Here is a 15,975-nt window from a genome sequence, read left to right on the forward strand (position 1 = left end):
CAATACTTTGGGTTGTCTTCTAACAAAAAATATATACATGTCAAGGGATATTCAGGTATTCCTGACAGATATCAGGGTTCCAATGTAACTAGCGCTAATTTTGAAAAAAAGTGGTTTGGAAATAGCGAAGTGCTACTTGTATTTATGGCCCTATAACTTGCAAAAAAAGCTAAGAACATGTAAACATTGGGTATTTCTAAACTCAGGACAAAATTTAGAAACTATTTAGCATGGGTGTTTTTTGGTGATTGTAGATGTGTAACAGATTTTGGGGGTCAAAGTTAGAAAAAGTGTGTTTTTTTCCATTTTTTCCTCATATTTTATTATTTTTTTTGTAGTAAATTATAAGACATGATGAAAATAATGGTATCTTTAGAAAGTCCATTTAATGGCGAGAAAAACGGTATATAATATGTGTGGGTACAGTAAATGAGTAAGAGGAAAATTACAGCTAAACACAAACACCGCAGAAATGTAAAAATAGCCATTGTCATTAAGGGTAAGAAAATTGAAAAATGGTCCGGTCATTAAGGGGTTAAGGATATTAATATGGCGAGACAGAAACTCCACATGTGTAACCAAGATTCGCTCCTAAAACATAAAGAAAGAAAAAACACGACTGAAGAAAAGTTAAACTTCATTACCACATTCTCTCCATCACATGAGACCATAAGGGATTCCATTCACAATATATGGGACTTACTTGAGACCGACAACAGCCTGGCATCCTGGAAAACTAACACTCCAAGAGTGGTTTACAGACGAGCGAGGAGTATCAGGGACCTATTGGTAAAAAATGAGCCCAATAGTTCCCATCAAGGTGATACATGATTAAAATCTCGAAAAAGTGGTTGCTACAAATGCGGTGATTGTGTTAACTGTAATTCCATGCAAGTTGGAGATTCTTTTCAACATCCACACAAGAATAAAAGATATACCATTCGATACCGTCTGAATTGTAACAGCTCATATGTCATATATATCCTAATTTGCCCCTGTTCTCTGGTCTATGTGGGGAAAATGACCACCCCTTTCAAGGATAGAATGGCGAATCACAGATGCTCCATTAGGGAGGCACTGAAAAATGGAACATCTGATCTCCCAGTTGCCCGACACCTTGCTACACAGAAACATAGCATCTCCAGTCTACGCTGCATGATTATTGATCATCTACCTATTCCAAAAAGGGGGGGAGACTGCAACAATATGTTACTTAGACTAGAGTCCAGATGGATCTACATGTTGGACACAGTCTTTCCTAAAGGATTAAACATTAAATTGGACTTTGGGCCGTTCATTGGATAAAAATGATCCACTAATGAATGAATAAAAATGCACAAAATGTTTCTATCATTGGATTTTAAAATGGACACTTTTTGAATTTGCTCATTGTTCCAGCTTCTACTATGTTTTTAACCTTTTTTCATTTTTTTCCATTTTTTCTTCTCTACATTTTTCCTCTTCCTTTGCTACTTGGCTAATGTGTTATTAGATGTCATTTATTCAACATCCCCACATGTTGCTGGATTTTGTGCCCGCTACAAGTGGGGCATTCGTGTTGTCTGATTTGAATAGAACGAATGTGTATTACACTCCATCAATATTTCCTGATATTCCTGCATTAGCTGTTGCTCTATGAATAAATGCGAGAGTGTACCCGCTATAGGTGGGACATTTGATCTCCTCATTACAACTTTTGAATGTGTATTACATCCCAGTACAATGTTCAGTACATCATGCGCCAAGGTGAACATGCTGCTTCTACGTTGAGTGACAAAGGTGACCCCTCACCAACCTGTGTGAAACATACGGCATTGTTGTGCCAGAAGCAGTTCATAAGTCACAGGCTAATATCCCTCTGTTTGGGGAAGTTTCACTCACAGCAGAGACAAGTGGGCGTGTATGATGATGCCTGAAAACATTGTAAGATCATTGGACACTACTCCGGTGCAGATCACTCCCACATATGCAAATAAGCCATGCAGTTGCTCAACTAACAGCGCAATGAAGTATAAAGCTTGTGGGTGGGAATGGAACCAGCTGATCAGATTTGCAAGTGATTATCCACAGCTGAACACAGCCTCGATGTCAGTTATGACTTGTATAAATATAACACATTCAGCCAGTAGTTTTATGCTCTCATGGGGAACACCACATAGCTGGTGTGACCACTTTGGATTTACCTTTTGGGACATTTGAAAAAGATGCCAGTTAGGCATCGAAACGTCATGTTTTTCCCAAGATTTTAACTTTTTGTATTATTAAAAGCTAAATTTTACTTACAAATGACCAGTGAGTGCTGCCTTTTTTGCATAGTATATATATATATATATATATATATATATATTATATATACACACACCTCATTTAAATACAGTTAGGTCCGTAAATAATTGGACATTGACACAATTTTCATAATTCTGGCTCTGTATGACACCACAATGGATTTGAAATTAAACAACCAAGATGCAAGTGAAGTTCAGACTTTCATCTTTAATTCAAGGGGTTGAACAAAAATATTGTATGAAACGTTTAGGAATTGCAACCATTTTCATACACAGTCCTGAAATTTTAGGGGCTCAAATGTAATTGGACAAATTAACAAATCATAAATAAAATGTTGATTTTTAATAATTCATTGAGAATCTTTTGCAAGCAATGACTGCTTGAAGTCTGGAACGCATGGACATCACCAAACGACCAAATGTTGGGTTTCCTCCTTTGTGATGCTTTGCCAGGTCTTTACTACAGCGGTCTTCAGTTGTGTTTTGTTCCTAGGTTTTTCTGCATTAAGTTCTGTCTTCAGCAAGTGAAATGCATGCTCTATTGACTGGGCCATAACATAATATTCCACTTCTTTGCCTTGAAAAACTCCTGGGCTGCTTTCACAGTATGTTTTGTGTCAGTGACGATCCCTATACACTTTAGAATTCATGTGGCTGCTTCTGTCACATCATAAACCCTAGTTACCCATTGTCATTGGAAGCCATGCATGCCCATGCCATCACACTGCATCCACCGTGTTTTACATATAATGTGGTATTCTTCAGATCACGAGCTGTTCCAAGTCTTCCCCATACTTTTTTCTTCCCATCATTCTGGTACAGCATGATCTTAGTGCCATCTGTCAAAAAAAAGCCAGCCCAGTTCTGGAACAGCATTCTTTGAAGATATTTTTTGGCATAATCTAATCTGGCCATTCTATTCTTGAAGTATATGAATGGTTTGCAACTTGTGCGGAACCCTCTGTATTTGCTCTTGAGAAGTCTTCTCTTTATGATACATTAGGATAATGATATGCCTACCTCCTGGAGAGTTTTCTTCACTTGGCTGAATGTTGTGAAGGGGTTTTTCCTTACCATGGAAAGAATCCTACAATCATCCACCAATGTTATGGACTATCAGGCCTTTTTGTGTTGCAGAGACAGTTTTTTTTTTTCTTCTCAAAATGTACCAAACTGATTATTTGGCCACTCCCAATGTTCCTGCCATCTCTCTGATGGATTTCTTTTTATTACAATTTAAATAAACAAGGTTGTAAACAAAACAGTGAGATTTTCTTTCTCAATTCTATAGTCAAAACTGTTGTGGATCTATAGTTGTATTAGGCAACATTTCTAAAATAAGCAGAAATTAAAAATAACATGGAGGCTCCAGGTGCCCCCTTGGCTATTCAAACCTACATAGGGACCCTGGATTAAAGTTACATTATAATCCAAAGGTTATTAATCCTGAAATATAGATTAGTTTTTAATTATATAGCAAGATGCTTGTTATTCATTACTGTAATGTTTTTATTAATTAATTCCATTAATCTATTCACAATATCATGCTCTCCAAAAGGTTTCTGTCAGATTATTTTGGAGAATTTTTCAATCTTAATGATATCACATGATTCATTCTGTAGTTCTCGTCCTGGGAACTTGTGTCTGCAGAAATAACATGCACAGCAAAATGTTCTAAAAAAATAAACATACAGAGTTGATAAATAGACATAAAAGGGACATAATCATGAAATATAACTTTTGGGTTTTAGATAGAACATAACATTTTTAGATTTACTTATATTATGATATGTGCTTCATTCTTTTGGAATCCTTTGTTGAAGGAGAACAATGCTCTACTGGGGACTGTCTGAATACAATGGGTGAGACCGTGACAAGCAGCTAGCTCACAGTAGTGCATTGCATTTTAGTGAGCCTACCTATGTAGGCTTTTTAACAATGGATACCTAAGGAACAAAGCAAATTAGATAAGAGAAGTCAATTGGAAAATTGTTAAAAATTCATGTTCTTTCTGAACCATGAAACTTATTTTGACTTCACTTTCCTTTAATGCCATTACTCCCCTGCAAATCTAAATACACAGAATTAACCCATACTAAGTTTCAAGAAGTTCACTTAATAGAAGATTGTTTGTAGTGGAATAGATCTGCACAAGGACCTAAGTGTGAGGAGGGAGGGGCAAGCATTAAAAATGAAAAATGTTAGTTTTAGTAAAATAAAACTATTTAAATTGTTATTAATGTAATAATTTTCCTACTTCCAATAAAGTACAGGTGAAAAGTTGATAAAATGTGAATGATTAACCAATTAAACTGGAGATAATTCACCTCCAAATAATTTAATTCATTTCAATGATCTATCTATGCATATCTAATGATATATAACCAATTTAGTAATAGCCTGGTATAACTATAAACAAATAATCTGAAAACCATGATCTAAATCGGTCTTACAGACTAGTGATTTAAATCATAATTTTTAAATCAAATCATCCCTGGGGTCACCTCATAAATGCTTGAGGTGCAGAAGAGATCTCAAACAGCTCCAAAACTGCAGGCCCCAGGGGGTCACATGCAGTCATCAGCACTTGGTATTGTGTGGGTGACAACTACCATATTATTCGGAGGTTAAACTCTGATTTCTTTTAATATGAATTTTCTGATGCCTAATAAGAGCCGATTTCACAGTAAAACATTTCCCACAGTCAGAACATGAAAATGCTTTTTCCCCTGTATGAATTTTCTGATGCATAATGAGAGTTGATTTCTGAGTAAAACATTTCCCACAGTCAGAACATGAAAATGCTTTCTCCCCTGTATGAATTTTCTGATGCATAATAAGAGCTGATTTCACAGTAAAACATTTCCCACAGTCAGAACATGAAAATGCTTTTTCCCCTGTATGAATTTGTTGATGCATACGAAGCGTTGATTTCTGAGTAAAACATTTTCCACAGTCAGAACATGAAAATCCTTTCACACCTGTATGAATTTTCTGATGTGTAATGAGATTTGATTTCCGATTAAAACATTTCCCACAGTCAGAACATGAAAATGCTTTCTCCCCTGTATGAATTTTCTGATGCATAATAAGAGCTGATTTCAAAGTAAAACATTTCTCACAGTCAGAACATGAAAATGCTTTCTCCCCTGTATGAATTTGTTGATGCATACGAAGAGTTGATTTCCGAGTAAAACATTTTCCACAGTCAGAACATGAAAATCCTTTCACCCCAGTATGAATTTTCTGATGTGTAATGAGATTTGATTTCTGAGTAAAACATCTCCCACAGTCAGAACATGAAAATGCTTTCTCCCCTGTATGAATTTTCTGATGCATAATAAGAGTTGATTTAAGAATAAAACATTTCCCACAGTCAGAACATGAAAATGCTTTCTGCCCTGTATGAATTTTTTGATGCTTAATAAGAGTTGATTTCAGAGTAAAATATTTTCCACAGTCAGAACATGAAAATCCTTTCACCCCTGTATGAATTTTCTGATGTGCAATGAGATTTGATTTCCGAGTAAAACATTTCCCACAGTCAGAACATGAAAATGCTTTCTCCCCTGTATGAATTTTCTGTGTAATGAGATTTGATTTCCGAGTAAAGCATTTCCAACAATCAGAAGATGAAAATTGTTTTTCACCTGTATGATTTTTCTGATGAGCAACAAGAATGTTTTTACAGTTAAAACATTTCCCACATATAGGACAGGAAAATGGCTTTTTTCCTGTCTGAATTTTTAGATGTTTAAGAAGATGTGATTTCTTAAAAAAACATTTCCCACATTCAGTACATAAATTTCCCACGTGGCTTCTTTGATTTTGAAGATGTAAAGAAGCATTTGGACTCTGATCATGACTAGGATTATTGCAGTTTGTGAATTCACCTGTCAATAAGAAACACAATGGGAGTAATGTTATTAATTAGATAATTATTTTATCATGAGAACATATACACTGTTCTGATTTAATCAGTCCCCTACACTTGTAGTAGACACTGTGACAACTAGACCTTTTCTATGCTAAGGCTTAAGGGCAGTTTACTGGACATTAGGGACTATTTCTAATATATCACACTTAGTCAAAGACTGACCTAACTTTAATATAATGTTGTTGTTTTTCTACCTAATATATCTATTCCTTTTAATATTGTGTCCACAAAAACTTTTAGTAATATAAAGATTAGTTTATGGGCTAAAATAATTGTAACTACTGCTTTTGTGCTTGTAGTTAAAACAAGGATAACTCTAGAACAACAAAACAAAGAAAATGGCCCCAGGTGGTGTAGTATATCTAAGCAATATATAAAATCTTCATCATAGAGAAGAATCTCACTCACGTGTCAACTACACCTTCTGGGATAATCAGTAGCTCCCCAGCCAACTGTATTACTCAGGCAATTATCAGGTATTTGTAGAGCGCCAACAGGTTTTGCAGCGCTATGAACATACATGGTATATAAAAAACAATACCGGGATCAAAGGGGTAGAGGGTCCTGCTGAGAGTTGCACTGTTGTAGTCGGCTCTTATGAAGGTGAACTACAAACAGCTGGGCTCATAGGCTTACGTGCTATGGAGTTTAAGGGAATAACAGTGGAGATAAGGAAAGTTAGTGTAGATTGTATGTATAGTAGACTCTTCAGGGAGCACTTGTAGTAGGAGATCATGAGCGGAGCGAAGCCAACTGTATTACTCAGGCAATTATCAGGTATTTGTAGAGCGCCAACAGGTTTTGCAGCGCTATGAACATACATGGTATATAAAAAACAATACCGGGATCAAAGGGGTAGAGGGTCCTGCTGAGAGTTGCACTGTTGTAGTCGGCTCTTATGAAGGTGAACTACAAACAGCTGGGCTCATAGGCTTACGTGCTATGGAGTTTAAGGGAATAACAGTGGAGATAAGGAAAGTTAGTGTAGATTGTATGTATAGTAGACTCTTCAGGGAGCACTTGTAGTAGGAGATCATGAGCGGAGCGAAGGGGGCGGGAGGGAGAGTATCAGGAGACAAGATCTGAGATGTAGGGGGGAGCAATGCAGTTGAGGGCTTTGTGTGTCAGAGTGAGAATTTTGTGTTTAATCCTGTAGCCAAGAGCAAGCCAGTGAAGGGATTGGCAGAGAGGTGCGGCAGATGAAGAGCGACGTGTAAGGAAGATGAGCCTGGCAGAGGCATTCATTATGGATTGTAAAAGAAGCTAGGTGGCAGCTAGGGAGACCAGAGAGGATGGCGTTGCAGTAGATGAGGCGGGAAAGGATGAGAGAGTGGTTTAAAATCTTAGTTGTGTCTTGTGTAAATAAATGTCTAATGTAAGCAATGTTTTTAAAGTGGAAGCCGCTGGCTTTAGCCAAGAACCGAATGTGAGGAGTGAAAGACAGATCTGAGTCAAGTGTGACCCCAAGACATCGGGCATGTGAGGTAATGATGTAGTTATCAACAGTTATAGAGTCATGGGGGGTGGTGATTTTGGAAGAAGGGTGGAAGATAAGGAACTCGGTTTTGGAGAGATTTAGCTTGAGGTAGTGAGAGGACATCCAAGATGAGATATGAGAGAGACAGTGACACGGGTTAGCAAGGAAGGAAATAGTTCTGGTGCAGAGAGGTAGATTTGGGTATCGTCTGCATACAAATGATAATGAAACCGTTGAGACTTTATTAAGAAACCTAATGAGGACATGTAGATTGAGAAGAGAAAGGGACCAAGGACAGAGCCTTGCGGTACCCCAACAGAAAGAGGTAACGGGGCAGAGCATGCCCCAGAGAAGGCTACACTAAAGGTATGGTTAGACAGATAGGAAGAGAACCAAGAGAGAGGTGTGTCGCAGATGCCGAAGGATTGAAGGGTATAGAGCAAAAGAGGGTGCTCAACAGTATCAAAGGCTGCAGGCAGGTCAAGGAGGATAAGTAGAGAGAAGCAGCCTTTGGATTTTGCTCTAAGTAGGTCGTTGGTAACCTTAACAATTGCTGTCTCTGTTGAGTGAAAGGGACGAAATCCGGATTGCAGTGGGTCAAGGAGGGAGTTTAATGTAAGGAAATGGGCTAAAGGTGCATATACTAGCTTTTGAAGAAGCTTTGAGGCAAGAGGGAGTAGGGAAATAGGGTGGTAGTTGGATGGGGAGGTTGGATCAAGAGAAGGTTTTTTTGTTTTTAAATATTTTTTATTGAAGCCATAAACAAATACAACATAGAATAAAAAAAATGCGTCACAAATCAATGACAGATAAGAGGGTATACAATGCTATTACATAAGTATTATCAGGTCCACAAATTCAAAATATACCAACCTCAATACCATTATGAGATTCAAAAGAAGGAAATATAGGCAGTTATCAAAATGGTAGGGCAATATGTGGCTAGAGAAATGAAAGATCAAAAAGATTAGCCTAGACCAGAACAATATGTAAAAGGAGTAGTATAAACCAATTTATCTAAAGCATTAGTAGGAGATTTGGACACTCTACAAGAAGACTTCAGTTTTGTAGTATAATATCATGGAAAAATAGTACTGGGCCCCACATTGTCATTGAAAATCAACCGTAGGATATCTATTTGGGTGAAATTAGAACAAGGGGGGGTTGGCTTAAAGATTGTTCGGGGAAGGGGAATGCAGCGGGCAAGAGCCGCTCGAAATAAGGTGAGGGGAAAGGTGGGGGGGGCGGAGCCATTCAGGGTTTTAAACTAGTAAGTGCTTTCTGGCCTCTGAGCTTTCAACATAAAGAAAAAAAAATAAGGGTTGTCTCCCATTTATACCACAAATAAAGGTGAAAAACTGAGAAATGTGTTGTTTTCTTTCACAATAGAAACACTAAAGCACTAAGAGAACATGGCATATATAAATTAAGCAAAAAGTAGTTCAAGCCTATGTGAGAAGCAATGAATCCTGACAGCAAAAGATAGGCTAAGTAGAGTGCACAGCTTATGTTTACCACAGTGTTATCTTTAGGGATATACACACACCGTTGGAATGTAACAGGGATAGAGTGTAATAAGTTAAGGTGCAATAGGGCTCTTTCAGACATACATACCGCACATATCTATGACTATGAGAGTGTGATTATCCAAATAAGAGAAGTTGCAATATTATAAGTCTGACCTGCCTCATAGAAGTGGAGCAAACAAGGGTAGTACAGGGTAGTACAGCCAGGGCCATTCAACAAAAAGGGAGGAGACTATACTGCTGCCAGCCTGAAAATGGCAGTGAGCATATGTAACTAACATACTCCTTCAACTAATAGCCTGACACAGACTCCTCACACAACATTAAAATGTCAGTTATAAACTAACAAAATGGCTACATAAACGGCCCTTAGTACAGAATGCAATGGATAAGACTCCGGTAATCTAATGATCTAGCCTATCTCAGCTTTCCAGTTATAAATAACAGGAGGACATTTGACCCCTAAGAAAACATTCAGCCAAATTTTAGACATACTAGAGAATTTATAGGACTGTATGTAAGGGGGATTAGCACAGGCCTGATTAGTAACTACTATCAACCACTACTGCAGTAGGAGGACTGGTTGTAATATTTGAGTGAGAATTAGAACTAATCCAGTCAGAATAAATAAACACACACATATGCACTTGCGCTCAGATACATATACACATATAGACACACATGTAAAGTAATAGCCATCACTTAGGCTGCTTTCTCTTAAACATATATAGATACACAACATAGCCTGTCACCAATAAATATAGAGATAAAACAAGAAAACACACACATATAAACATAGGTACATTAAACTATACAGTAGTAGTTCCACACAAGAGTACAAAATGCTCAGGAATTTAACTTATTAGAGTAAATGGGAGATATGGGGATATGTCGCCAGATCATATATCTAGTGTGAGATTGTATGGGCAGCATTGCGCTACTAAGTTTCCGGCAAGTATATGTAGGGATAAAGGGTATATCATAATGCTAGGAAAGCCTGAATGTAAAGCCTTAAATCTAAGTAGGCTAGTAAACATCAAACCAAAGATATAACAGGGAACTTATGATAGAATAACATAACAGCAAAAACATAACGTTATATGTAGAGGATTAGGGACTTCAAAATATTGGGAGCTAAAGTCTCTCTTGCACTGTGACATGTCCCACCGTTTCACCCAATGCCCACCAGCTTGTGAGAGGAGTATCACTCATGTCCAGCTTGTCGCCAGCAGTGCCATAATGGCTGTTTGACCTCAGGGGGAAAACCATCTAGAGGCCTCCTCGTCATGGCAGTTAGAAGAACCTCGCAAATGTCAAACGGAGCCACAGTGAGCAGCTTTGACTCAGCACAAGATCTGTCAGGGAGAGGGGCAAGCTCCGGTATCAAAGCTCTTACAAGATCTGAACACGGCCCTGCTGGTGAGTCTGTTAGGTTTCTGCCAGTGCATATAAACATCGAGGCTAGTAGAGTCCCATCTTCCCACTGCTGAGGGCTTGTCTCTTCTTCTTTAGCTGTAGTGGGCTGCAGGGAGCGTAGTTGGTTGCAGTATTCCGGTGATTCTGCTCCATAAGGCTCAGGCTGTCTTCTAGCTTCGCTGTACGAGATCTCAGTGAATTGATATATAGCGTAACTCACAGTTGGTGCGTCTATTATATATCCTACAGTGGTGTCCACAGCTTTACTGGCTAATGGAGCCTCTTGGTCTCGGTTCATAGCTGCACCAAGCACTGTGACAAGTTCGCACTGATGAGCATCCAAAGCGGACATCATACTGTGTAACATAGCCACAATTTGCTCCTCCATATTGTAGTATACGGCTAAATCTCCAGTATGAGTAAGAGAGCGCGAATGTTCTTTAAGATGGCGGTTCTTCCTTTTCAGCGATTGTAGCAGGCCGAAAAAATTCTTATGTTGATGTGGTGTCTACCCTTATGTTTTCAGCTTCATTAAAGCGTTAGTTCTACCCTCAAGAACTTAATGAAAAGCCAGACTTATTATATAAATCTTTAGTTTGCTCAAAATAGAGAGATATTTAGACAAACATCAGGAGCTCTAAACAGATGCATCTTGCTGCTTCGGCAGTTGGCTCCGCCCGAGAGGTTTTTTTGAGGATAGGTGTGACTAATGCATGTTTAAGAGATGTGGGAACTATACCAGTGCTGAGGGAGAGGTTGAAGATGTGAGCTAAGGGTAGAAGAGAGGGAGGGGAGTAGTTGTGAGGGGATGGGGTCGAGGGGACAGGTAGTGAGGTGAGAGGATAGTATAAGGGCAGAAACTTCTTCCTCTGTAACAGGGGCAAAAGAGCTAAATTTATGGCTATGTGGGTTTTGGATGATTGTGAGCTTTTGAGGGGGTGGGGGACTGGTAGTATGTTGACAGCGGATTTCATTTCTGATGGAGTCTATTTTGTTGTTAAAGTAACTGGCAAAATCTTCAGCTGAGAGAAAAGTTGTGGTGGGAGGTGGGGGTGGGCGGAGAAAAGTATTGAATGTGGAGAACAGACATTTTGGGTTTGAAGAAAGAGTAGAGATAAAAGTAGAGAAGTAATGTTGCTTATATAGATTAAGGGCAGAATAGTAAGCGTTCAAGATGAACTTATAGTAAAGAAATTCAGCAGAACTCTGAGATTTCCTCCAGTGTCGCTCAGCAGTACGGAACATCTGCGTAGGTACCGTGTCAGAGGAGTATGCCAGGGCTGAGGATGAGTGTATGTTTTCCGACCTATGGTAGGTGGGGCCAGATTATCAAGGACCGATGTAAGGGTGGAGTTGTAGTGGCAGATAGATTCATCAGGACAAGAAAAGGAGCAGATGGAAGAGAGAAGAGGTTCGAGAGAGCTAGCAAGCTGTTGCTGATCTATTGACTTAATACTGCTGTGAAGTTTAGTGTGAGAGGTAGAAGGAGGGAGGGAGAATTATAGGGAGGGAGGTGATGTTACAAGTGAGGAGGTGGTGGTCAGAAAGAGGAAAAGGTGAGTTTGTGAAGTTTGAGATAGTGCATCGATAGCTGAAAAAACATAATTTATGTAAGAACTTACCTGATAAATTCATTTATTTCATATTAGCAAGAGTCCATGAGCTAGTGACGTATGGGATATACATTCCTACCAGGAGGGGCAAAGTTTCCCAAACCTCAAAATGCCTATAAATACACCCCTCACCACACCCACAATTCAGTTTAACGAATAGCCAAGAAGTGGGGTGATAAAAAAGTGCGAAAGCATATAAAATAAGGAATTGGAATAATTGTGCTTTATACAAAATCATAACCACCACAAAAAAAGGGCGGGCCTCATGGACTCTTGCTAATATGAAAGAAATGAATTTATCAGGTAAGTTCTTACATAAATTATGTTTTCTTTCATGTAATTAGCAAGAGTCCATGAGCTAGTGACGTATGGGATAATGATTACCCAAGATGTGGATCTTTCCACACAAGAGTCACTAGAGAGGGAGGGATAAAATAAAGACAGCCAATTCCTGCTGAAAATAATCCACACCCAAAATAAAGTTTAACGAAAAACATAAGCAGAAGATTCAAACTGAAACCGCTGCCTGAAGTACTTTTCTACCAAAAACTGCTTCAGAAGAAGAAAATACATCAAAATGGTAGAATTTAGTAAAAGTATGCAAAGGAGGACCAAGTTGCTGCTTTGCAAATCTGATCAACCGAAGCTTCATTCCTAAACGCCCAGGAAGTAGAAACTGACCTAGTAGAATGAGCTGTAATTCTCTGAGGCGGAGTTTTACCCGACTCAACATAGGCAAGATGAATTAAAGATTTCAACCAAGATGCCAAAGAAATGGCAGAAGCTTTCTGGCCTTTTCTAGAACCGGAAAAGATAACAAATAGACTAGAAGTCTTTCTGAAAGATTTAGTAGCTTCAACATAATATTTCAAAGCTCTAACAACATCCAAAGAATGCAACGATTTCTCCTTAGAATTCTTAGGATTAGGACATAATGAAGGAACCACAATTTCTCTACTAATGTTGTTGGAATTCACAACTTTAGGTAAAAATTCAAAAGAAGTTCGCAACACCGCCTTATCCTGATGAAAAATCAGAAAAGGAGACTCACAAGAAAGAGCAGATAATTCAGAAACTCTTCTGGCAGAAGAGATGGCCAAAAGGAACAAAACTTTCCAAGAAAGTAATTTAATGTCCAATGAATGCATAGGTTCAAACGGAGGAGCTTGAAGAGCCCCCAGAACCAAATTCAAACTCCAAGGAGGAGAAATTGACTTAATGACAGGTTTTATACGAACCAAAGCTTGTACAAAACAATGAATATCAGGAAGAATAGCAATCTTTCTGTGAAAAAGAACAGAAAGAGCAGAGATTTGTCCTTTCAAGGAACTTGCGGACAAACCTTTATCTAAACCATCCTGAAGAAACTGTAAAATTCTCGGAATTCTGAAAGAATGCCAAGAAAAATGATGAGAAATACACCAAGAAATATAAGTCTGCCAGACTCTATAATATATCTCTCTAGATACAGATTTACGAGCCTGTAACATAGTATTAATCACAGCGTCAGAGAAACCTCTTTGACGAAGAATCAAGCGTTCAATCTCCATACCTTTAAATTTAAGGATTTCAGATCCTGATGGAAAAAAGGACCTTGTGACAGAAGGTCTGGTCTTAACGGAAGAGTCCACGGTTGGCAAGAGGCCATCCGGACAAGATCCGCATACCAAAACCTGTGAGGCCATGCCGGAGCTACCAGCAGAACAAACGAGCATTCCTTCAGAATCTTGGAGATTACTCTTGGAAGAAGAACTAGGGGCGGAAAGATATAGGCAGGATGATACTTCCAAGGAAGTGATAATGCATCCACTGCCTCCGCCTGAGGATCCCGGGATCTGGACAGATACCTGGGAAGTTTCTTGTTTAGATGGGACGCCATCAAATCTATTTCTGGAAGTTCCCACATGTGAACGATCTGAAGAAATACCTCTGGGTGAAGAGACCATTCGCCCGGATGCAACGTTTGGCGACTGAGATAATCCGCTTCCCAATTGTCTACACCTGGGATATGAACCGCAGAGATTAGACAGGAGCTGGATTCCGCCCAAACCAAAATTCGAGATACTTCTTTCATAGCCAGAGGACTGTGAGTTCCTCCTTGATGATTGATGTATGCCACAGTTGTGACATTGTCTGTCTGAAAACAAATGAACGATTCTCTCTTCAGAAGAGGCCAAAACTGAAGAGCTCTGAAAATTGCACGGAGTTCCAAAATATTGATCGGTAATCTCACCTCCTGAGATTCCCAAACTCCTTGTGCCGTCAGAGATCCCCACACAGCTCCCCAACCTGTGAGACTTGCATCTGTTGAAATTACAGTCCAGGTCGGAAGCACAAAAGAAGCCCCCTGAATTAAACGATGGTGATCTGTCCACCACGTTAGAGAGTGTCGAACAATCGGTTTTAAAGATATTAATTGAGATATCTTTGTGTAATCCTTGCACCATTGATTCAGCATACAAAGCTGAAGAGGTCGCATGTGAAAACGAGCAAAGGGGATCGCGTCCGATGCAGCAGTCATAAGACCTAGAATTTCCATGCATAAGGCTACCGAAGGGAATGATTGTGACTGAAGGTTTCGACAAGCTGCCATCAGTTTTAGACGCCTCTTGTCTGTTAAAGACAGAGTCATGGACACTGAATCTATTTGGAAACCCAGAAAGGTTACCCTTGTCTGAGGAATCAATGAACTTTTTGGTAAATTGATCCTCCAACCATGATCTTGAAGAAACAACACAAGTCGATTCGTATGAAATTCTGCTAAATGTAAAGACTGAGCAAGTACCAAGATATCGTCCAAATAAGGAAATACCACAATACCCTGTTCTCTGATTACAGACAGAAGGGCACCGAGAACCTTTGTAAAAATTCTTGGAGCTGTAGCAAGGCCAAACGGCAGAGCCACAAACTGGTAATGCTTGTCCAGAAAAGAGAATCTCAGGAACCGATAATGATCCGGATGAATCGGAATATGCAGATATGCATCCTGTAAATCTATTGTGGACATATAATTCCCTTGCTGAACAAAAGGCAAAATAGTCCTTACAGTTACCATCTTGAACGTTGGTATCCTTACATAACGATTCAATATTTTTAGATCCAGAACTGGTCTGAAGGAATTCTCCTTCTTTGGTACAATGAAGAGATTTGAATAAAACCCCATCCCCTGTTCCTGAACTGGAACTGGCATAATTACTCCAGTCAACTCTAGATCTGAAACACAATTCAGAAATGCTTGAGCTTTTACTGGATTTACTGGGACACGGGAAAGAAAAAATCTCTTTGCAGGAGGTCTCATCTTGAAACCAATTCTGTACCCTTCTGAAACAATGTTCTGAATCCAAAGATTGTGAACAGAATTGATCCAAATTTCTTTGAAAAAACGTAACCTGCCCCCTACCAGCTGAGCTGGAATGAGGGCCGCACCTTCATGTGGACTTAGAAGCAGGCTTTGCCTTTCTGGCTGGCTTGGATTTATTCCAGATTGGAGATGGTTTCCAAACTGAAACTGCTCCTGAGGATGAAGGATCAGGTTTTTGTTCTTTGTTGAAACGAAAGGAACGAAAACGATTATTAGCTCTATTTTTACCCTTAGATTTTTTATCCTGTGGTAAAAAAGTTCCTTTCCCACCAGTAACAGTTGAAATAATAGAATCCAACTGAGAACCAAATAATTTGTTACCCTGGAAAGAAATGGAAAGTAGAGTTGATTTAGAAGCCA

General features: G+C 39.0%; 1 protein-coding gene across 1 annotated transcript in view; it reads right to left on the bottom strand.

Moving 5' to 3' along the window:
• Nucleotides 1-2,473: 2,473 nt before the first annotated feature.
• The window catches only part of LOC128657017 (oocyte zinc finger protein XlCOF6-like), a 119,111-nt gene continuing 105,609 nt past the window's right edge, over nt 2,474-15,975 (bottom strand). Inside the window, exon 11 of the mRNA XM_053711241.1 lies at nt 2,474-6,178. Coding sequence (XP_053567216.1) covers nt 4,902-6,178 — 1,277 coding nt within the window. The 3' untranslated portion in view covers nt 2,474-4,901. The remainder of the gene's footprint in view (nt 6,179-15,975) is intronic.

This window comes from Bombina bombina, chromosome 4 (assembly GCF_027579735.1).
Source record: "Bombina bombina isolate aBomBom1 chromosome 4, aBomBom1.pri, whole genome shotgun sequence".
Lineage (NCBI taxonomy): Eukaryota > Metazoa > Chordata > Amphibia > Anura > Bombinatoridae > Bombina > Bombina bombina.